At 44.0% G+C, this 21231-nt stretch overlaps 2 protein-coding genes across 2 annotated transcripts; one reads left to right on the forward strand and one right to left on the reverse strand.

Moving 5' to 3' along the window:
* Positions 1-9818: 9818 nt before the first annotated feature.
* Positions 9819-15816, forward strand: SNX21 (sorting nexin family member 21). The gene is made up of 4 exons (XM_003757294.4): positions 9819-10151; positions 10926-11223; positions 11656-11813; positions 14402-15816. Exons 2-4 carry the CDS (start codon positions 10932-10934, stop codon positions 15074-15076), a joined length of 1125 nt encoding a protein of 374 aa, XP_003757342.1. The 5' UTR covers positions 9819-10151; positions 10926-10931; the 3' UTR covers positions 15077-15816.
* ACOT8 (acyl-CoA thioesterase 8) lies at positions 15535-20928 on the reverse strand. Its single transcript, XM_031954575.1, has 6 exons — positions 20563-20928; positions 19296-19432; positions 18319-18544; positions 17128-17276; positions 16602-16796; positions 15535-15765 (listed from the first exon to the last, which is right to left on the reverse strand). The coding sequence occupies exons 1-6, from the start codon at positions 20910-20912 to the stop codon at positions 15650-15652; spliced, it is 1173 nt and encodes a 390-aa protein (XP_031810435.1). The 5' UTR covers positions 20913-20928; the 3' UTR covers positions 15535-15649.
* Between the last annotated feature and the right edge of the window lie 303 nt (positions 20929-21231).

Below are 21231 nucleotides of genomic sequence, written 5' to 3' on the forward strand. Positions count from 1 at the left end.
AAAACCAAGAAGGAAGTCATGAACTTGATGATGTTTGGTACAAGGCAGAGAGTTGTGGAAACCAGTGCAGGTCCAACGTGAAAGACTGGCAAAAAGAAGTTTATTGGCACTGAGAAGTCAGCTTTTGCTAGGAGGCCGACTTCTTCAGTGGCAAGGTCCTGACAGAGAAGTAAAGGACTAGCAGAGAAATCCTGGCAGAGAGAGAAAAATAAAGAGGGGTTAAAGCTGAGAAGGGAATGTCTGATCTATAGATATTTTTGAGGTATAAATGCTCACATAGAAAATTAAGTAATTAACTCTTAAGAGTAGGCTCCAGCACAGTTATGCTCAAAGTATCCTTGCCTCTGTGTATGGCTAAATTGGAAGAAAGGTATAGGTGATGGTGATGGGCTATAGCTTCTAGGGCAGACAGTAGAAAGAAGGTTCCCCTGACCTTTGGGTGCTTCTGTTCTAACAATCTGTCAATGATTCTAAAGTCCTCTGGCTTTGGAATCTGTAATCCCCTCTCCTTCCAACCTTGGAGTACTATTGTACTGGCAATCTGTCCATCAATGATTGTAAAAGTTCTCTGATCTAGGAATATAATAATATTTCTTCCCTTAGATTTAGGGAAGATATATTAGTGCTCCTGAGGCCCTCTGACCTAAAAATGCTATTATTCTAACAATTTGTCAATGATTTCAAAGTCTTCTAATCTTAGACTAGTCCTATAAACATTATTGACTGTCAGATAATCTGTTGGTTGGTGATAACTAAGTTCCTGAGACAATAGTGAATAGACCATCCCTCAAACCTACTTGTTAACCATAAAATGAACAAATAAGTAACATGAAGCTCTGATCAACTTTGTCCTATAAATCTGTCTTTTCTCTTGGGTCCTTTGCTAAATTCTTTTGGAACTTAGCCCGCTTCAATTGGCATCACAATTCCAATAAACTTTGCTCCTTGACTTGGATATGGGTTCAAACCTGCAAATTCTTTTAAGAAACCTCACAATACCAGTCTGTGACCCCCAACTTTTCAGGATCCTTTTTCAGGCTCAACATTGGGAACTAAGGAGGCTGATGGAAATGGAAGGCAGGGTCATTTGATGGTATGTCAACAAATATAAAATTAATAAATACAAATATGCAAAATAACCAAATAAGAAAATTTGGGAGCAAAGGCACTAAATTTTAGGGGGATCAGGAAATGCTTCATAAAAACACTGATGCTTGAGCTCAGGAGGGAAAAGAGCATCTTTATTTATGAGGTAAATTAGAGGAAAGATAATCAATTAGTAGACTAAAGCAATGAGGTGAAGGGGACCTGAAATAAAATGGTAAATGTAAATAGAGAAGGAGTTGCATGAGAAAGGTTATGAAGGGGGAGATGGAAAGGTTTGACGATTGATGAATATATGGGGTAGATGAAGCTGGGTAATTGAAAGATAGTGGCTAATTCAACAGAAATAGGGAAATTTGGAAAAGGGGAGAGTTTAGGGGGAAAGATGATGAGTTCACTTTAAACATATTGAATTTAAGATATCTACCAAGTATACAATTTGAAATGATCAATAGGCAACTGGTGATATGATCAAGCTCAGGGGAGAGAATGGGATTGGACATACAGATTTGGGTATTATTTGCATAAAGTTGATTATTAAGCCTATGGGATAGAGAGAGATTGCCCAGATCAAGAGTCCAGAGTGAGAGAGTAAGGTAGAATCTTGGGGAACAGCCACAGGTTCCTACCTGTGTGTGAGAACATTCAGAGTTCTTGCTAGCCACTGCACAACCAGTGGGTAAAGGATATATGCATCTCACAACTTCAGAGACGACTTATATTCTTTAGTCTTGAGTTACAAGACCTTAGTCTTGATAACTTGATAACTTGATAACTGATGAGATGAGAAAATGTTACAAAACAGTTTTGGCAGGAAAAAGATACTTATTAGTATCCTCCAATCATTATAAAAGAAAGAATGTGGTCTTATGACAAAGCCATTTATTCTAGATCCAAAAAAAAAACCCCCCAAAAAAACAACTTTGGATGGTAGGGTAGATGGAGCAGTGAGAGCACTGAGTCTGGATTTGGGAAGATAGGAGTTCAAATCTGGCCTCTGATATGTGTTACCTGTGTGACCCTGAGCAAGTCACTTAGCCCCTATAATATACATCAGTTGCTCATCTATAAAATGAGGACACCTTAGAGACAGAAATGGCAAACAACTCCAGTATTTTTGTCAAAAAACAAAACAAAACAAAACAAAAATCCATACAAATTCAACAGACTTGTGATGGAACGTACCATCCATATCCAGCGAGAACTATGGAGACTAAACGTGGATCAAAGGATAGTATTTTCAACATTTCTTTTTATTGTTTATTTGCTTGCTTTTTTTTTTCTTTCTCATGTTTTTTTTTTCCTTTTGATCTGATTTTTTTTTTTTTGGTACAGCATGACAAATATGGAAATATGTTTAGAAGAATTGTACATGTTTAACCTATATAAGATTGCTTGCTATCTTGGGGGTAGGGGAAGGGAGAGGAGACGAAGAAAAATTTGGAGCACAAAGGTTCTGAAAAGAAAAATGTTAAAAAAGTATCTTTGCAAGTATTTGGAAAAATAAAATACTATTGAAATAAATTAAAAAAAAAAACAAACTTCATGGACTTTGTGCATGGGGTCATACAGAGTCTGATACCACTGAACAGCAACAGAGAAAACTTTATTTTCTTTATTAGTCATTTAGTAAGTTCATATTTATTAAGTTCCTACTAGGTAGGAGCTGACTCTCCTCTGGCTTTCATTGATTGATCAATAAAAAATTCCAGGCCAAGCCCACTTGGTCTTTGTTTTGTCCCAATAGCCTCACTGTAGCTGTTTTGGCCAGAAAACCTGAAAATCTTCCCTAGCCAGAATGAATTTTTTTGACTAGATAAAAAAAGCCATTCTTTGCCTCATTTCTTTCTTATCTAGCTTCTTATCTATCTGATTGAGTGTTGCTTCGGTCAAACTAAGAGCTGTTAGAGACCTTAAGCTTAAAAAGGCCAAAGTCTCCTACTGCATCCATGGCTGTCTCCAGTCATCCTAATCTATATCTGGCCATTGGACCCAGATGGCTCTGGAGGGAAAAGTGAGGCTGGTGACCTTGTACAGTCCTCCTTCACTTAAATCCAACCCACTTCAAGTCATGACATCATCTCCCTGATTGTCATGGTCCTCCTAGAGAACAAAGGACAAACAACTACTACTACACTTTATTAGACTTGAGAGTGAGTTCCTGGAATTATTCAAAATTCTATGAATTTTCTTTTGTAATCATAAAATTAATGAGGGAGTGGAGCAGCTAGATAGAGCAGAAGATAGGGCAAGAGCCCTAAGGTCAGAAGGATCTGTGTTCAAAATCAGCCTCAGACACTGAACCTAGCGAGCCACTTAATCTTGATTGCCTCTCCAAAAAATAAATAAAATAAAGGAATGGGGGAAGAAATGTAAGGAAGGAGACATTCAGTATCTGCCAAAGAGGCATCATGCAGAAAGGGGAAAAAATGAATAGCAGCAAATAAAGGATAAAATGGAGTTAGCTAATCCCCAAAATCTACTTTCAATAGTGGTGTGATGTCAATGATGGCCCAGAAAAGGAGACATATAGAAACGAACCAAAATGAGTTATGTCACAAAAAGCCAAAATAGCCCTAAGGAATCAGGAACATATGAGTTCAAGTCCTGCTTCAGAGACTGTGAAACTGAGGCAGTTAATGATTCTTACTAACCAACTTCATTTGCTCAAGTTCCCTTACCATCCAGAAGAGGTCACACTGACCTGGGAATCAGAAGCAGGAGAGCATTCCATAAACTGGGGCACTTCAGGATTTCCTTGCACTATTTGAGTGTTGACCCTTGAATTCCCCCTATTATGCCACAGAACTCAGAATGACTCATGTGGACTCCCAGCCCAAGAGCAAATCCTGACACTGTCAAAATATACCTTCTGAAAAAACAGCCTAGCCCAGAGATAACCTGATAAGAATATTATGCCCAGCCTCAGATCTGTATTTTTGTCTTGATAACCTTATCATACCACTGTGATTATACCTGTCCTTTGTTATTTTTGTTTTATAATCCCTGCTCTGAGCTCAATACTATGTTCCCATGCATATATGTCCACCTTCTTGGGAGGAATAAAGCCAAGATATAACCCAAATCTGTCTTTCTTGGACTGTTTTAATATTTGTATTTTCCTCAGTTACATGTAAAACAATTTTTAAATATTTGTTTTTAAAATTTTGAATTCCATATTCTCCCCTCTTCCTTCCTATATCCTTTCTCATTGAAAAGACCCATGTAAAACTGTGCAAAATATTTTCATAAGTCATGTTGTAAAAGAAAACATATATGTCCAATCTCTTCCCCCCTCCCCCCTCAAAAAAAAATGCTTCAGTATGTATTCAGAAACAATCAATTCTTTCTCTGGGTATGGACAGCATTTTTTATCATAATTCCTTTAATTGTCTTGGATCATTTGCTAAGAATAGCAAAATTAGACCAAAATCTGAAAAAAAGGTTGACAATATTTACTTGCTTTATAACCTTACAAATTTCTCTGAACCCTCATTTCCTCACCTGTAAAAGGAGAGGTTTTGATTCCCTTGGCTTCTAAGATTTCTTCCTGCTAAAGCTAAGATCTTATCATGGTGTCTTCAAGAGCAATAGGGAAATCTGGAAGGTCATTTTATGACCTATAGATAAATCTTGACCCCTCTGAATCTCAGTTTCCTCATCTATAAAATAAACATATTTCTCTACCTCTTCTCTGTGACCCTCGGCAAAGTCAACAAAAGCCTACTTTTCCAGTCTTATCTCATGTTATCTTTCTTATATTCCAATTTTTATTGAACTTTCTTCCCCACCCTAACTTCCATTCCTTTTCTCCAAAAGCACACATTTTCCCCTTGAGCCTTTGATTTCTCTTTGACACAGAATCCCCAATCTTTAAAAGTCCAACTTAAATGCCACCTCTTTCATGAATCCTTCTCTTATCCCCTCAATTAATAAAGATTTTCTCTGGACCTTTCATAATACTGTTTTCCATCTTTGTATTAAAACTTTACTTAACAGATAATATATCTTAATTATCTGGTGTTTCTATCCTATTACTAGTGTGAAATGATTTTTAAAAAACTTTTTAGTTTCTCTAGACATGCAAAGAAATAACATTTCTCAGCTCTAAAAAGCTCTTTATGGATTCCTTAGAAAAGACCCTAGGAAAGGTGAGTAGTAGGTCCAGGATAAAAAAACTTTTCTTAAGGAAAAAGGTTAGGGATGGTACTAAATCTTTTAACTAAGACTAAGTCAGACTTTCTCAGACATTTAGCTTCCCACCCAAGAAAGAACCCATCTTTCTTCATAGGAAAAGGATTTAGATAGACAGCTGGGAGACTGTCCCTTTTATTCCAAATAAGGGAAGTGGCCAACTCTAGAATATGAGTCTGAACTATATTTTTACATATTGTGAATTTTTCCTTGTTGCCAGAAATTAATCTGGGATTGAGACCGTGTCTCAAGACATGTGCCAATTTAGTCATCTTTCTGTCTCCAAATTAGAAATGTTTGATTATTAATATTAAATTAAATAAAATTGTTTCTGGCTGAAGAGCTTAAAATGCATTATATAGTGTGCATATTAATAGGTATTTTTTCTATTAAATATAGTAAACTCCAAGAGGGTAGGAACTGCCTTATTTAAATTTGACACTCTCTGGTAACCCAGCCTTACATGGAGGACACTGTATGAAATTGTTGAATAAATGAATGAAGTGAAAAACGATTGTTCAACTGAAGGAAATAAGGGTTTTGAGAGGCAAAGTCATACAATTTTCTAACTTCTGTTTAGGGCTCTTTCTACTACATGCTAGACAATGCAACATCTATTTGCTGATACTGTCCAAAGCAACAGGGAATCTACTAAGTATTTATGGAAAAAAGAAAAAAGGTTAAAGCTTATGAAGAACTTCCTAAGGGCTAATTAAAACCTTATAGCTAATGTATTGAATAGTCGGGAAAGCATTTATTAAACAGCTACTATGTGCCAGGCACTGTGCTAAGTCCAGGCTGACCCTCTAACTTCTGTGCAACATAGTTAGCTGCCCTAGGAGACTGGGAGGACAGTGTAGGAGGGGGAAAGTTTAGGGGAAAGGTGGAGGGTTGGGGTGAGAAATTAGTTCAATTTTGATAATGCTGAAATTAAGATGTCTAGAGGTTATCCAGCTTGAAATGTCTGCTAGGCATTTGTAGATGAAAGACTGGAATTCAGTGAAGAGGTTAAAACTGTATAAATAGACTTGTGTTAAGATCAAGTTAAATAATATAGAAGGAAGAGAGAAAGCCCAGTAGAGAGCACTGTGGGACACCAGTCATTAGCAGACCAGATCCAAGACCTGGAGGAAGATCCAGTAAAGAGGATTTGACCAGGAAACTTCAGACATGCTGGAGAATACTTAAGAGCACTGTTTTGAAAACAGAGGAAAAAAGAAATGATGGGGAAGAATGAGTATCAAGACCTTCAGAGTCAAGGATAAGGAAAGGCCATTGGATAAAACAACTTTAGAGATAGCAGTTTGACTTGAATGGTGAGGTTGGAAGGCAGACTGAAAAGAAGGAAAGGAAAGAAAGTTACAAATACTTATTGCACATGACTCTCTCAAGGAGTTTAGCTATAAAAGGCAGGAGAAATATGGGGGACTGTAATTAGCAGGGGATAAAAGAATCAGTGAAGGTTTTTTGAGGAAAGGGAAGAAATGCACATGTTTCTAGACAGTAGGAATGCAGCTAGAGCATGGAGAAAAATTAAGATAAGTGAGAGTAGAAATGTCAGAGGGAACAATCTGTTGGAGGAGATAGAGTGAATGTGTTAAACACATGGAGGGGTTAACCTTGACAAAGAGAAGGGCTATCTTATCATGTGAGACAGGAAAAGGAGAGACAGAAAGAATCTGAATAATATGAAATCAGAAGGGGAGAAAGCTCTCTGTAAAGGCCTCATTTTTTTTTCTTTTCTGAACAATATGAGTCAAAGTTCTTATCAGGAAGAACATTAGGAGAAGGAACCAATTAAGGCCTGAGAAGGGATGAAAAGATTTGGAAGGGATACTGTAATAAATGGGATTGTGAGGCAATTAATAATAGCTGAAGTGGTTTAAAAAAACAAGAGGAGTGGTAATATGAAATAGATTTGGGAGAACATAATTGTAAAGAATTTTACAAAAACAGTACAATAGAAATTAGGTTCGTGACATGGAGCAATCGTGACAAGACATTCATCAAAGATAACAGAAATTTTGCTCAGTGGGCTCAAGCAAATAGAACACAGTCATAAATGAATGAGTGATTTATTTATGGGGAGGACATAACCTTTAATAGCTTTGGGGAACAGGCATAGTGGGTGGGGCAGGATGTAAGGAGTAACAAGGATTATGTAATTGAGACCATTTTAAAGATGGTCTGGGAAACCTTTTTGTCAATTAGAGCCTGCAACATAGAAAACACTTAATAAATGTTTTCTGATTGTTTGATTATCAAAGCTCATTCAGCTCATTCTGACTCAGTGTGATTCTGGGGGAAATGCTCTGGTTTAGAAGTTAGGTCTGCCTGAGCTTTGTTACTAACTTGACTTCAGTTTGGGTCTGTGTAAAATGAATGGGATGAAATGATCTGATTTCTCAATTCTCTTTCAGTTCTGATTCTAAGATTGCAACTATGTGCTTTTGTCCCCATTAGACAGGGAAACAGATCCAGAGATAAAGTGAACGAATTAGAAACTGAGCAGTCTTACGAAAAGATCTCCTGGCTCTCAGCCCATTGTTTTTTTTCACTAGACCACAATTCACTGACAGGGCATAACTGGTTTCCGGGGTATTCTTATCCAAATTGTGCATTTGATTGCCCCCCCCCTTCTAGTTCCAGCAGTATAATGTGCTCTGGAGAGTAGACTTGAAAGCCTGACAGGGTGGGACACAGAGGGTCAAAGACTTGTCTTTAACTCCTTATCAAATGCTATTTCTTTTAGTTTAAAGCTGCCCAGAGTAAAATAGGCTTTCTGAGGTCACAGGTCTCCCGAGATTTCTCCCATACTGTCCTATCTGATGGATGTTCCATAAAATTGGGAGATAATGGAGATGGAACTAGAACTAGAAGGGGAAGTCCCCTTTCAGATGATGCTACCAACTAACATTCTTCCTCTAGATCAGATAGGACCCTCCCTAGGCTGAGACTACCAGGGAGAAAGTCAGAAATTTAGAGGGAAGCTTGTGTTCTGGCTGTCAAGGACTAGAAACATTATTCAGTCAAGTCATTTCACAGTTCACTCTCTACTCCCACAGGGACCAGAAATCATGCCCTGAAGATTTTTTTTTAACCCTTTCAGCTCTAGAACTTCTGCCCAGAAGCTTCAGTGGTCCCCTTTGGTGAAGTTTCACCTGGCCCACTATTATAGGAAGGCTTTATATCCCAATTGCTTCTTGCTGCCGGTGTGCCTCTTCCTCCAATTCTGAATTCAGCTGTTCCTGGAAGAAGTAGATCATTTAATTCTTCTATGGCCCCCACTCATGACTCAAACTGACCCTTCCTAATCACCACTTTTCCCATGGTACAATTAAAACTCTTTGGAGGACTTGGATTGTCTTTGCTTTTGCATTTTGCATTAGTGCTTAGTAAAGGTTTTGGTATATATTAAATGTTTAACAAATGCCTTAACAAATGTTCTCTTTTTCAGAGATTCATAGACTGTCAAAACTGAAGAGGGGGTTGGAAAAAAAAAAAAAAAAACATCACAGCTGGAAGAAAAAGACTCCAGAAGCCACCCAAAACAAACTTAAATTTTATAAGGAAAGAAAATAAAGATCAGACATTTAGACAACGACTTCACCAAAGTAAAAAAACAAAACAAAACAAAACAAAAAACTAAGTGACAGAACAAGGCTGGAATCCGAAGCTTCTGTCTTTTAAAGTCTTGTAGACACTCATCATATCTTCTGAAGTTTCTACCCTTGTGGGGGATTAGGTTTACTCATAAGAGGTATTGAAATAATAGCCAAGAAAATGCTATAAAGGAATTAAAACAAAGCAAAACAGCAAACTACTTAACATCCATGTGAGGGATTATTGGATTTTTACTTTGTTAGAAACAACTTCAGAGAAACTGTTCTTCAGGCTCCGGAGACTGGAAACCTCTTCAAACTATTTCCAATGAAACTGGCTTTCTTATTCTTCACATGATACAGTCCATGTCCTCCCAGTGTCTTTTTTATATAGGTTATACCTCTTGTCTGGGATGTTCTTCTCATCTCTACCTCACCGGATCCCTAGTTTTCTTCAAAACCAAGCTTGAAATGATGTTTTTCTCGATTCTCGTCCTTCCCTCCCCAATTCCTTTTGTTCACACTTTGTATTTATTCTGTTCTAACACGAATGTTCATGTCTGCCCCCCAAAACGTGAGCTCCATGAGGTCAGACTAATTCATTTTGTCTTTGAATCATCAGCACTTAAAGTCCGTGCTTAATAAAAGTTAATGATTGGGACTCCCAGGAGAGAGGGACAGGTACTTGAGCGTTGTCTCCGAGGTGGATTCCCGGGTGAGTGCCCATCCCGAAGAGACAGATGTAGGTTAGTCTAAGTAGATGGATCCCAGATTCCAAGAAATCGAGATTCTGCACTTGGCTTTTCACACCTATCATAGGTTCGGGATTCCAGGATTTACACTGCAAGATCCCACATTCGCAAACTCCTCATTTATAACCGTTTCCCGTCTACACTAGAGAGGCCCAGGCCCAGGGAGTCCGGTGTCTGACGGGGCCAGTGGTTTTCGCTCCCGGGCTTCCAAGGCCAGTAAGCCCGGAGCAGGCGGAGTCGGGGGCGGGGCCGTGGCAGGAAGAGACCGGAGGGAGCCGCGGAGCCCAGCCGGGAGGCCATCCCGTCGCTCGGGCTTCGGTGAGCAGTTGTGGGCCGGGCCGAGCCGAGCCGAGCCGAGCCGGACCAGGCCACCGAGCCGGAAGGGTCGGGAAGGAGGCCGCCTGCCTTCGGACCCCTGACCTCCAACCACCCTCGACTGCCGGACAGCCTGTCGGGTTGAGAGCATTGCAGCCCGCAGCCCTATTCCCAGACTCTCGGGGTGAGAGACGCTCCCAGGTCGGACGTCTGGGACCCATCATAATCTCGGGCTCCCGGGGAGGGGCGGGGCGGGTGGCCGCCTCGGCTGCCCCTAAAGCTCCCCCGCCCTACCTGGGCTGGGACGCCTGCTCTCCTCTCCCTCGCTCTGCAAGCGTCTCCTTCCAGTTTGGGGGAGCACTTCGTCCTTTCTTCTAACTAGGCTGCGTCCTGCCTCCCACCCCCACCCAGATGAGCTGGGCGAGACTCCGGACTATTTGCTTTCTCCCCATCCTTTTCTCCCCCTGCACGGGGATCTCCTCAGCTTCCAAATCGAACAGACCACGGTCCCTTCCTTCCAGCTGGCTGCATCTGCCCCGCCTACCCTTTCACACCCTCAGCCCTCTGTCACCTCTACCCACCTACCCACCCAAAGTAGAGATCGCCTCCGGCCAGACTGAGGTTTCCCCCTGTTTTTCCTCCAGAGCCAGGGTGGGCCCTTGGACCACTCCTCCCCACCTTATTCCCGCCCTCAGCTAGAGTCACTTTCTCCGCCTCCCCTTTAAAACATTCCTTACTTCCCCTCCCCAGTTCTGACAGACCCCGACTCCCTTCACTCTGCTAGAGCTTTCCTCCCCGCATTCTCAATCGATTGCCCTTCACTCGTTACCTTCAGAGAAGCCCTCGCCCTCTCCAATTCTCTGTCTTCAGGTTAAGGCCTCTCCTGGGCGGCCAGTCTCCTCCCCCAACCCCATATTTTCCCATCCCCAACCGTGCGCCCCCGATTGCTTTCTCCCAGGGTACCATGGCCTCTCGTCTTCTGCATCGCCTGCGGCACGCCCTGGCCCTAACCGGAGAGGGCCCGGGAGAGGTGGTCCCTGGCCCGGAGGCCGAGGAATTCCCGGAGAGTTCGGAGCTCGAGGAGGATGATACAGAGGGTTTATCCACTCGCCTCAGTGGCACCTTGAGCTTCACCAGTACCGAAGATGATGAGGACGAGGAGGAAGAAGAAGAAAACGCAGATCCTCTAGGATCAGGGGCCGCCCTGGGTCGAAGACTTAAGAATCCTGGAGAGGATGGCGCTGGGGAGGACGGAGGCAAGCCCTGGGAAATGAGGTGGGAGGGCAGTCTTTAGCCCCTTAAACCTGACTTTTATTCCCAGATTAGGTGAGCATATAAAATCATTCACTTAAATCTCCTAGGGTTTCAAATAATTTCAAACTTTCACAAAGGATCAGTTCTGTATTTGGTCCTGGGCCCCTACTCAACACAGCTCTTTTCACATCATAGGTTTTAGGAATGAATCTTCTAGATTGAGTAATCTGCATTTTTTCTGTTTTCAGAACTCTACTTTGGGGTTCTAACCTAATCAGTTGGTTGCAAGATTTAGAGCGGGTAGGGACCTTAAACCATTTAGGCTAACTACCTCATACTGAAAAGGAAACACAGGCTTAGAAGGGGCAAGTGATTTGACTAACTGCTCAAAACTAGCCAGATAAAAGCTGTGATCGAACCCTATCCCTAAACAGATCGGAATCCCTCATCAGATGGTCCCCGGAGCAGTAACCTCTTGACACGGCAACTACAGGACTTCTGGAAAAAGTCAAAAAGTAACCTGGTACCCCAGAGGCTGCACTTTGAAGTGACCAGTGCCAATGTCATCAATGAGCCACCCTCCAAGTACGTGGTGAGTGAGGCCCACCCTCCACTGGCTGGGTCCTGCTCTCTCTGGCCTGGGTCCTCAAAGTTCTGTGGAGTGAGGTGATGGCTGTGCCCCAAGAAGTCTCTGCCCCCCACCCCCACTACCTGAGTATGACATTTAGGAGACTGGAAGGCCAGAACCTCCCCACAGCCATTTTAAGGTACCTTGCTCAAGCTTGGGAAAAGTGGTCTAGTTGGGAGTAATACTGTAGAAGAAAGGAAAAGGATTCAGGCTGTGAAGCTGAAGAGAAATGGCATGTATCAAGGACATGCCATAAACAGTTTAACAAATGCTTTTAGTTTAACTGAAGCAACTAAGGAAGAAGGGTGATAGTTGCAGCTGGTAGAGGGGACTAGCCCTGAGGAGTCACTAGAAACTGCTCTGTAAGGAGGAGGGGCAGAATAGAAGAGATAATGAGTGAGTGAAACTTGACATGGAACTGAGAAACTGCTCATGAAGGAAGCTAAGCCTATCTTAGAAGTAGTCCTGGAACTTGCCAGCTCTGCTTACACACAAACACACACCCACCCCTCTGGCAGCAATGAGGCCATGGGGACCTCCTCCCACATCTCCAGGTTCCCTCCCTTCCCTTCTGTTGTTGTAAACTACCACCTGGAAACCTTCCAGAGCACTAGGCTTTTTCAATTTTGGATCAGTGAGAATAAGCAAGTCCAGTGTGGATAAAGAATTGGGCTCAGATCAGTAGTATAGAAAGGCTCTGGGATGTAGCTGAATCAAGGAAGAGCTGAGGAACTAGAAGAATAAAAAAAGTTTCCTTTGCAGCAGGGAGGGTGGCTCCAGTGCTGGACCTGAGAATCTGAATGCTAGGACTAGTCATATAACCCTGGCCAAGTCCTAACTTCTAGGTTCCCCCATCTATAAAATGGGTTATAGATACTTCTTAGGCTATTGTGAAGCAAATAAGCCTTCAAATTCTATTCATATTTTTATTTATTAAGAGTTGCTTCCTCTATCAAATGGCAATAGCATTTAAGTATAGGCTTTATGTTGGCTTATTTGACTCTGAGTCAGGTATTATCTCCATAAGTGAGGTTAAGTGAGGTATTATCTCCATAAGACTTGTCAGAAGTCATGCAACTAATGAATGTTTGACAGAATTTGAACTCAAATCTTGTGACTCAATCCCCCTGTTCTATCCACTGTGCCACTTAGCTGCCTCACTAGAATGAAAGACTCAGGCCATCTAAATCCAAACTACTTGAACAGGAAAACTCTTTTAATAGTGATCTCAACTCTTAATCTCAATCTTAACTCTTGTGATCTCAACTGTCCCATGATTCACTGGCCTCCAAGAGACAATTTAATATCTCCTGAAGCAACTATTCCCATTTTTTGATAGCTCTATTGTTAGGGAATCTTGCTTTCTATCATGAGCGCCTTGTCTATGGTCACCCAGCTAGTAAATATCAGACCTTAGATTTAAGCCATTGTGCAATATATGTGAAATTTATACTATATAAAGCATAAAAGTGGATCCCAGGTGCCATGTGGGCTATGACCAGAATCATGCTGCTTCATGTCTACCACTAGCCATCTGATTATCAGAGTGAGGAAGGGAAGAAGGCTGTATTATTACAGTAGTTAAGCACCTGCTATGTCACAGGCACTAGGTCAGCTTTTATAAATATTATCTCATTGAATCCTTTCAATATTCCTGCAAGATAGATAATTATCATCCCCTTTTTGCAGCAAGGGGATGTTAAAATGACTTTCCCAAGATCACCGAGGTACTAAGACTGAATTTGAATCTAGGTTTTCCTGACTACAAGCCCAGGTCTCTATCTACTGTGCTACCAGTTGCCTAGGTGCAGCTTCCTTGGTGGAAGGCAAATTTTATGGTATAAGGAAATCTGAATTTGTTTTCTATCCATTATTAAACTATTATTATACTATTAAAAATGAAAAGGCCAGGAGGTCCAGAGAGGAGTGGCTTAAGAGTTAAGGGTGGAGCCAAAGCTCCGATTCTGACACTTATTAGCAATAGGACCCAGGGCAAAGTGATTTCCTCTGCCTTGTTCCAGCTTCCCCAGCCTGGACAAGATCAAGTATTCTAATGCACAGACATGCTCCCTTCCCCTTTGTCAGTCTGGTAATCTGTGATCATCTTAAGAAATGTTTTTAAATCCATAAAATTACAACTATCAAGATTTCTTTAAAAAACAATTGATTGCTTCCTTGACATTCTGGACTTTAGGATTAAGAACTCTTTAGATTAGATGGAGTTCCTTCTAGCTTCAGGGACCTAGTATTCTGCAGTGCTAAGAAATTGGGCTTGAGAGGGGGTGAACACCATGAGCTGCCAGCTCTGAATCCCATCTCTGTCTCTTTCTCTCTGTGCTGCTATGTGACCCTGGGCAATTCAGAGGAGCCTCAGGTAAGGTGGGTCTGCAGGTCCCCTTGGTTGGGCCCCTTTTTCCAGGTCCAGTTCTTTGGGGGTGGGAAAGGAGATGGAATGATAAAGTTGAAAGTGAGGGACGTGGGCAAAGGGAATCTGGTTGGATAGAGACACTTTCCAGACAAATTGCCCTTTGGTTCCCCCTTTATGTCTACAGCTCTACACCATCGCCTTGATAGGCCCTGGGCCACAGGAACACACGCCAGCTCAGATTTCTCGGCGCTACTCTGACTTTGAACGACTACACCGGCAACTTCGGCAGCAGTTTCGTGGTCCTATGGCTGCAGTTTCTTTTCCCCGAAAACGCCTACGGAGGAATTTTACTGCTGAGACTATTGCTCGGCGTAGCCGGGCCTTTGAACAATTTCTGGGGCACCTTCAGGCTGTGCCTGAGCTTCGTCAGGCACCTGACCTCCAGGACTTCTTCATTCTACCTGAGCTTCGACAGGCACAAAGACTTACCTGCACTGGTCTCTACCAGGAGGCCTTGAGGCTCTGGACTAATGCCTGGCGCCTACAGATCCAACTGGGCACTACAGTAGATACCCATCGGACACTGCTGACTCTGGTAGGCTTGGCTGTGTGCCACCAAGAGCTGGAACAACCCAGCGAAGCGAGGCTGAGCTGTGAGCAGGCTTTGCAGATGCTGGGGACTAGTGATTCTCATCCCCTGCTGGGACCTTTTCTTGAGGCTCATGTTCGCCTCTCCTGGAGGCTTGGCATTGACAAGCGCCAGTCAGAGGCCCAGCTCCAGGCCCTACAAGAAGCTGGTCTCACCCCTACTCCACCCCCCAGCCTCAAGGAACTGCTTATCAGGGAGGCCCTGGACTAAAAGAGCTTTCCATCTTGACAGGGATGTTGGTGGGAGAAGCTAGGAGAACAAGGGCTGACAGGAATCCAATAAAGGGTGGTAGGAACTAGAAAGATAGAATTCAGAAGAGATTTTAGAGATTCCCTAGAATAACCTCTCTGGATCTTCTTGCTTCTCTCTAAAATGGTCATATAACTTGCCCATGCTCACAGCAATAGCAGATCTTGAGACCCTCATTTCTTTTCTGGCCCTTTCCCCATTTTGCTGTGCCCTTGACCAGCCTTGCCTGCAGGTGGCAGTAATGGAAAGCAAGTAAAGTAGCAAATCTAGCCTGTTTCTCTAGCTGCAATGGGCTCCTCCCCAGGTGAAGTTCATATCTCTGTTCCATCCTTTCCCATATGACTGAGGGACAGTCTCCTCAAAAGGCCAAGAGTAGTGGAGCAATTGTTCTAGCCCAGGGGAATAAAAAAGCTGAAACCTCCAAATGGTACCTATCTTTATTATGAGCAAAGAATGGAAGGGGCACAGCCCCTGCCCACAGTTGGTAGAACAGAATACAGGGATGGATTCAAGAAATCTAGGGGCAGCTTCTTTCTACAGCTTACTCTCCAGCTCCTGCTTCAGCCGGATTACACCCTCCTGGGCACATGTTACAGCCAGGACTCCATCTCGTCGCCACAGACGCCCATGAACCAGTCCTCGAGAGCCACCTGTGGGTTTCGCAAGGAAAGTGAGCACCTGGCTTGTATAGCCTTTCAAAACCTCACTACTCTCCACATCAATAATGCCAATTCGCCATTGGAAAGACTGGGGAAACAGTACATTATCCCATGGATTTGGATGCTAGAGATGGGAACAAATGGGCTCAAGTTTACATGAATAGTAAAAGTATCTGACATTTATGTAGTGCTTTTATATAACCTTTTTTATCCTCAACAGTCCTGTATGATATTAAAGGCCTATCAATATACAGGTATTGTTGTCCAGGTTTTCAAATGAGGAAACTTTTTACTTGGAGATGGGGCCAGTGCCTAGTTCTTCCAGGTCAGAGCTCTTTCTACCACGTGACATTCTTTCTCAATAATCCACTATAGACCTGAAATCCAGCAATATCTCTCAAACTATTTCCAGCTTGCACCACCTCTTGTGTAAGCAGTTTTATGAGACCTAGATTTGATGCAGTAGAAAAAGCTTGTATTTGTTATTAACTACTGGCATGATCTTGGATAAGTCACTTCCTTATGATCCTTGGTTTCCTCAAGTTTAAAATGAGAAGATTAAAAACCAGATGAATCCCAAAGGCTGTTTCCAGCTCTGGATCTTGTGACTTCCCCGTTTCTTCATCTGGAGATAACCATGCCACTTCCAAATGAGACAACAGCATTAGATAAAGATGAGCTAACACTGCTGGAATTCTAAAAGTGCTTTTCCCCTACTTGATCAGAGCTACCCTGCTACCCTATCATCTTTCCAAATGATCTTAATAGTCATGGTAGTTGTTTATGAACCAACCCTCCCACCATCTTTCCCTTTCTTCTGAACTCACCAGCCCAGGGGCTTTCACACTCATACAGCATCCAGTGGTCAGCTCGGAAGGGGGCATGGAACCACATGGAGTGATCAAGGGAGACCATGAACCGGACCTGGTGGCGATGCTGATGGGGGAGCATGGCAGTGCCCAGAAAGGCATAGTCAGAGATGTAGGCAGCCACACAGCAATGCATCTTCATGTCTCCTTCCCCTGAAATGGTACCATTAGCCAGTGAGCCCACAGAAGCCTCAAGTTCACAGAGGAATGTAGGAGAGGAAAGAGCAGCTGCTAAGCCACGGGACAGTGCAATACAAAGGCAGAAGACCTGGATCTGAAATAGGTTCTTCGACTTAGTCATGTTAACCTCCTTTCTTGTACTTTCTGGGTCTTGTTTTTCCTCTCATGTACAATGAGGATTTCTCCCATTTCTAAAATGGATGATCTTATATCTTCTAATTGTCTATCAAGATCTACTCTGGAATTTCTGACCTTAGCTGCTCCTATCCATCGCCCCTTGGGAGGGGGAAACGGCAACTCTTACCGATGTAGCCCCGAGCTCGAACCCAGAACATCTGCTTGGCCTTCTGTTGACCCAGGATGGGGAGGTCCACCAGCTTGATTTCAACGGGCACTTCTTGGGCAGCAATTCGGTTCAACCCTATTTGATACTTTTTCCGTAGCTCAGGGTCCCTAGAAAGAATGAAAATGAGGAGGTATTTTAATACATGTGCAATCTAGAGAGCTAGAACAAGCCTTAGAGTTCCAGAGAGATGTTATTTGCCCAAAGTTACACAGCCCAAGTGACAGAATCGGTGTCTCATAGCTCCATGTCCCAGGCTCAAAAGAGCTGTTGAAGTTCCCCTATCCTTTCACATCTATTCAAAATCAAAGTCATGCAGAAGGAAAGAGATTTCTTCTGCTTGGTCACAAGGATCATGAGTAGGAAACGTGGTAAAAGCTTCAGAAGAGACATATTTTGGCCAAACATGAGGACAAAAAAGTTTTAACTGCCAGAACTGTCCAACAGTAGACTGGAACTTAAAGGAAGTACTGAATTAATTACTCATCAAGGGAGGTCAATCAAGAAAGTTGAACTTCCTTTTCAGATATAAATTTGAAAAGATGACCTCCAAAATGCCTTTCAACTGAGATTCTGTATGTAATTTCCTCCCTACCTGGCCTTCTTTCATCCCCAAGCAATGAATTACCACTCTCCTATGTGAATGAAAGCAGCCAGACACCTGGCATTTTGTACTGCATTTGACAATCCTCTAGATAAGGGAGAAAATCCTCTGATAACTGTAGCCTTTCCTCCTTCCCTCAGCCTCATTTCTGTTCTTCTCCCAAGGGTGTCCAACTCTGCATGAGAGGATAAAAGAGGAGGAGGTCCCTGTCATTAGAAGGTTTTAAGCATACTGAATAAGACAATAAAACTTGTTCAGACAAGAAGTGGATTAGATAACTTGAGTTCCTAACTCTGAGATTCTGAGGTGAAGTTTGCCTTTAACCACAAAGTCCAATATCCCTGAGTCTCAGACTTCAGGATGTCCCACTTCCTAAAGTTTCTATCACTAATCTTTCCAAAACAAACATCCACATCTACAACCTTGCCTTGGTCCTAGAAGATAGGTAGGACAGAGATTATTTCCATCTCAAAAGAAAAAGAGGACATAGTCTAAGGTCCCAGAGAAGAGTCCAGCAGTTAGATGTGCTTCCTTGGCCAACGCCTCACCTTATGCATTTGTCTATGAGCTCCTCATGGGTAAGAAGCTCCTCTGGTGGGGGGATGGGCGGCATAGAGAACTGGTGCTGGACAGGGCTGGGCTGGGCCTGCTGGAATGAAGCCTGGCAGATGAAGATGGCCTTGCCATGCTGCACGGCTTTCACTGAGCGTACAGAGAAACTGGCTCCTGTGCGTGTCCGTTCCACCTGGTACAATACTGGCACCTTTGGGTCCCCTGCAGGGGACAAGGGAGCACTAGATGAGCCTGGGTGCGGCCTTTCCAGTTGAGCCCAGGGAGTCAGAATAGTTCTGCTGCCAAGAACCTCCGCACACTGAATGTTGGCACTACCAGGGACCTCAGAAACCATCTCGGTATAATGAAAAGAGCACCAGATTTGGAATCGGGGCACCTAATACTTAGTACTATGTGGCCTGGCCAAATGATTTTCCTCCTTAGATTCTTCATCTGTAAAACACAGTAATGCTCACAATACTTGCCTTATAGGGTGGTTGAAAAGCTCAAATTAAATAATGTGAAGTACTTTGTAAATCATACAGAAGTAAATGTGAATCCAGTTATGATTGACCCTACTCTTCTCCCTCCCAATCCTCATGTTGTGGATGAGAGAAAGAGGCTTAGAAAGGAGAACTGACTTTTCCAACAAGTAGTAGCAGTGTGCAGACTAAAACTCAAGTCCCTGGATTCTTTTATACCTCAATGCCTCATAAAAATGGGTAGCAGAAGGCCTACCAGTCTCAGGGTCACCCATGCATAAATGAAATCTTAAGTAATAATGTCAAAGTTTGTCTTAGCATCTCTAGTTCTGCAGTTAACACAAAGGAAGCTCCCTCCTAAGTAGTTAACCATGTCCCCAGCATTCAGTATGGTATCCTCAGAATAGGAAAGCATAGATGCATGTGTGTATGCTGTTAATGGTTGGGGTGGGGGTAGTAGGAGGAAGTAGGAAGTGGAAGAGGAAGGATACCTGCTCTCACGAAGTAGCAATGCAAGGAATGAACATGAACATCTTCGCTCACAGATTTGGCTGCAGCCACCAAGGCCTGGCCAACAATCTGACCTCCAAAGAGCCTTTTGCTTGTGGGTACCCAATAATGCCTCCCCCTGTGAATAGAGAGAAATAGAGGAAAAGCTCTACAAACACAATTACCTTAAGGATGCTTTCATCCCCTGCTTCTTATGCTGTAATTATGAGAACTCCTAATTGAATGTAAAGATTGCAAAATATAAGTTTTGATATGTTTGATTGATTTGTATGCCTACTTTATATAGTATCTACCTGGAGTCATGTAAAAATATTTTGGGCAAAAAAGGTTGTAAATAGAAAGTTTAAGAAACCCTAATCTCATTTTGCAGAGGGACAAACTAAAGCACAGAGAAAGGATGCAGCTAGTAGTATAAGCTCACACAGAGCGCCAGAAGCTTGTGCTAGAACCTATACTATCTATCAGTCCAGCTCTCTTTTCCCTGTAGGAGCTAACTAAAATTTGAGAAAAGTTACCAAGTCCCACACTATCTAAAACTAAGAAACCTCGTCCTCGGCTGGGAAAGCGCTTTGGTAGCGGGGCAAGCCGGAGAGCGGTAAGGAAAGGAGGTGGGCAAAGAAGTCAGTAACTAGTAAGTGAAGACGGCGCCGCCGGCACCGCGTTGGGAAGCGCAAGGATCTTTGCCCTTACAGGAAGCTGACTCGGGATTGGCGCCTAAGCCCTTTGGCCCCGGGGCTCTGGGAGGGAACGCGCCCCGCTGCAGCACTTGACGAGTGAGCCCCCGGGCGCTGGGTCACTACGGTAACTACAAGCTTAGCCCCGGGGAGGGGCCCCCAGCGCCCCCCACACCGCAGAGCCGGGGCCCCGCAGGCTGCACTCCGAGGCTGGGGTGCAGGACACTTTGTCACTTCAGCATCTAGCCCGGGGCCGCGCGCGCAGTCAGTGCTTGGTCCTGGCAGACGGGCGGCGCCGGGGCGCACCTGCCCGAATCCGGCAGCCTCCAGGGAAAACCTCGGAGACGGAGGGGAGGCCTCGGCGGTTCCCGGGCCCCCCACCGCCACCGAGCAGGCCGTGACCCCCCCTCAAAGGAGCGGGAAACGAGGGAGACAAGAGAGACGAAGGGAAGGGGAGGGGCGCGGGCAGCTCGAGCCCCCGCTCCTGCTGGCCCTAGCAACCGCCAAGGGCTCTCGCCTGACACAGAGGGGGACGAGGCGAGGTCTCGGGGGAGTCAGCCGCGGGCGCCGCTACCTGTACAGGTCTTCGTCCAGCGGCTCCAGATTGAGCACGCTGGTGACCAAGACGCTGCGGAGGTCCCCGGAGGGCTCCTCGGCGCTCCCCGAATCCAGCGGGGGCGACATCGCGCTAGCTCCGAAGCCGCAAGAGGGAGACAGAGCAGCCGTAGACGCTCCGAGCCCGCGCCACAGCGGCTCCAGGCTCTCTCGGGCGGGGTGGAGGTGAAGAGGCTTCACCCGCCCACAGACTTGCTCATCATCCCTTGTTTCCGGGATAAAAGGGGGAGGGCCTACGAATCCGGAAGTTGCCGGCAGGCCCGCTTGGAGGCGGGAGCCAGATTTCCATTGGTCCGCTCTTCCGTCCATCTTCAGTCATATGGCTCATGTTTCTTTTTGTAACTGGCTCAGGGAGAAGCCCATCTGAGGATCTAGTTTATGATTCGGTTTCCCAACGAGGGGGCGGTGCCTAGAGTATGGATAATAAGCCCCGAGGGTCGTCTTCTCCCTCTCCTATGCCTCTCCAACAGCTAGGTTACAACGGCCCCAGCAAGACTCATTTTAACCCAGGGTTGGGGGAGCTTTGAGAGACCCCAGCTTAATGTCAAGTTCTTGGCCACAAGTACCCACAAAGTGCCATATATGGGTCTCTCTACCCCGTTCACAGCATCTGTGTGACCTTTGACCC

Source organism: Sarcophilus harrisii, chromosome 2, assembly GCF_902635505.1.
Source record: "Sarcophilus harrisii chromosome 2, mSarHar1.11, whole genome shotgun sequence".
Taxonomy (NCBI): domain Eukaryota; kingdom Metazoa; phylum Chordata; class Mammalia; order Dasyuromorphia; family Dasyuridae; genus Sarcophilus; species Sarcophilus harrisii.

Excerpts from the sequence above, each read along its gene's own strand:
- ACOT8 (XM_031954575.1), bottom strand. The coding sequence starts at position 20,912 with ATGGACGGAAGAGCGGACCAATGGAAATCTGGCTCCCGCCTCCAAGCG. Across the intron at positions 19,433-20,562 it reads CTGGACGAAGACCTGTACAG|GGGGAGGCATTATTGGGTAC; the intron begins GTAGCGGCGCCC and ends CTCTATTCACAG. Across the intron at positions 15,766-16,601 it reads GTGTGAAAGCCCCTGGGCTG|GTGGCTCTCGAGGACTGGTT; the intron begins GTGAGTTCAGAA and ends CGAAACCCACAG.
- SNX21 (XM_003757294.4), top strand. The coding sequence starts at position 10,932 with ATGGCCTCTCGTCTTCTGCATCGCCTGCGGCACGCCCTGGCCCTAACC. Across the intron at positions 11,224-11,655 it reads TGGCGCTGGGGAGGACGGAG|ATCGGAATCCCTCATCAGAT; the intron begins GCAAGCCCTGGG and ends ATCCCTAAACAG. Across the intron at positions 11,814-14,401 it reads AGCCACCCTCCAAGTACGTG|CTCTACACCATCGCCTTGAT; the intron begins GTGAGTGAGGCC and ends TTATGTCTACAG.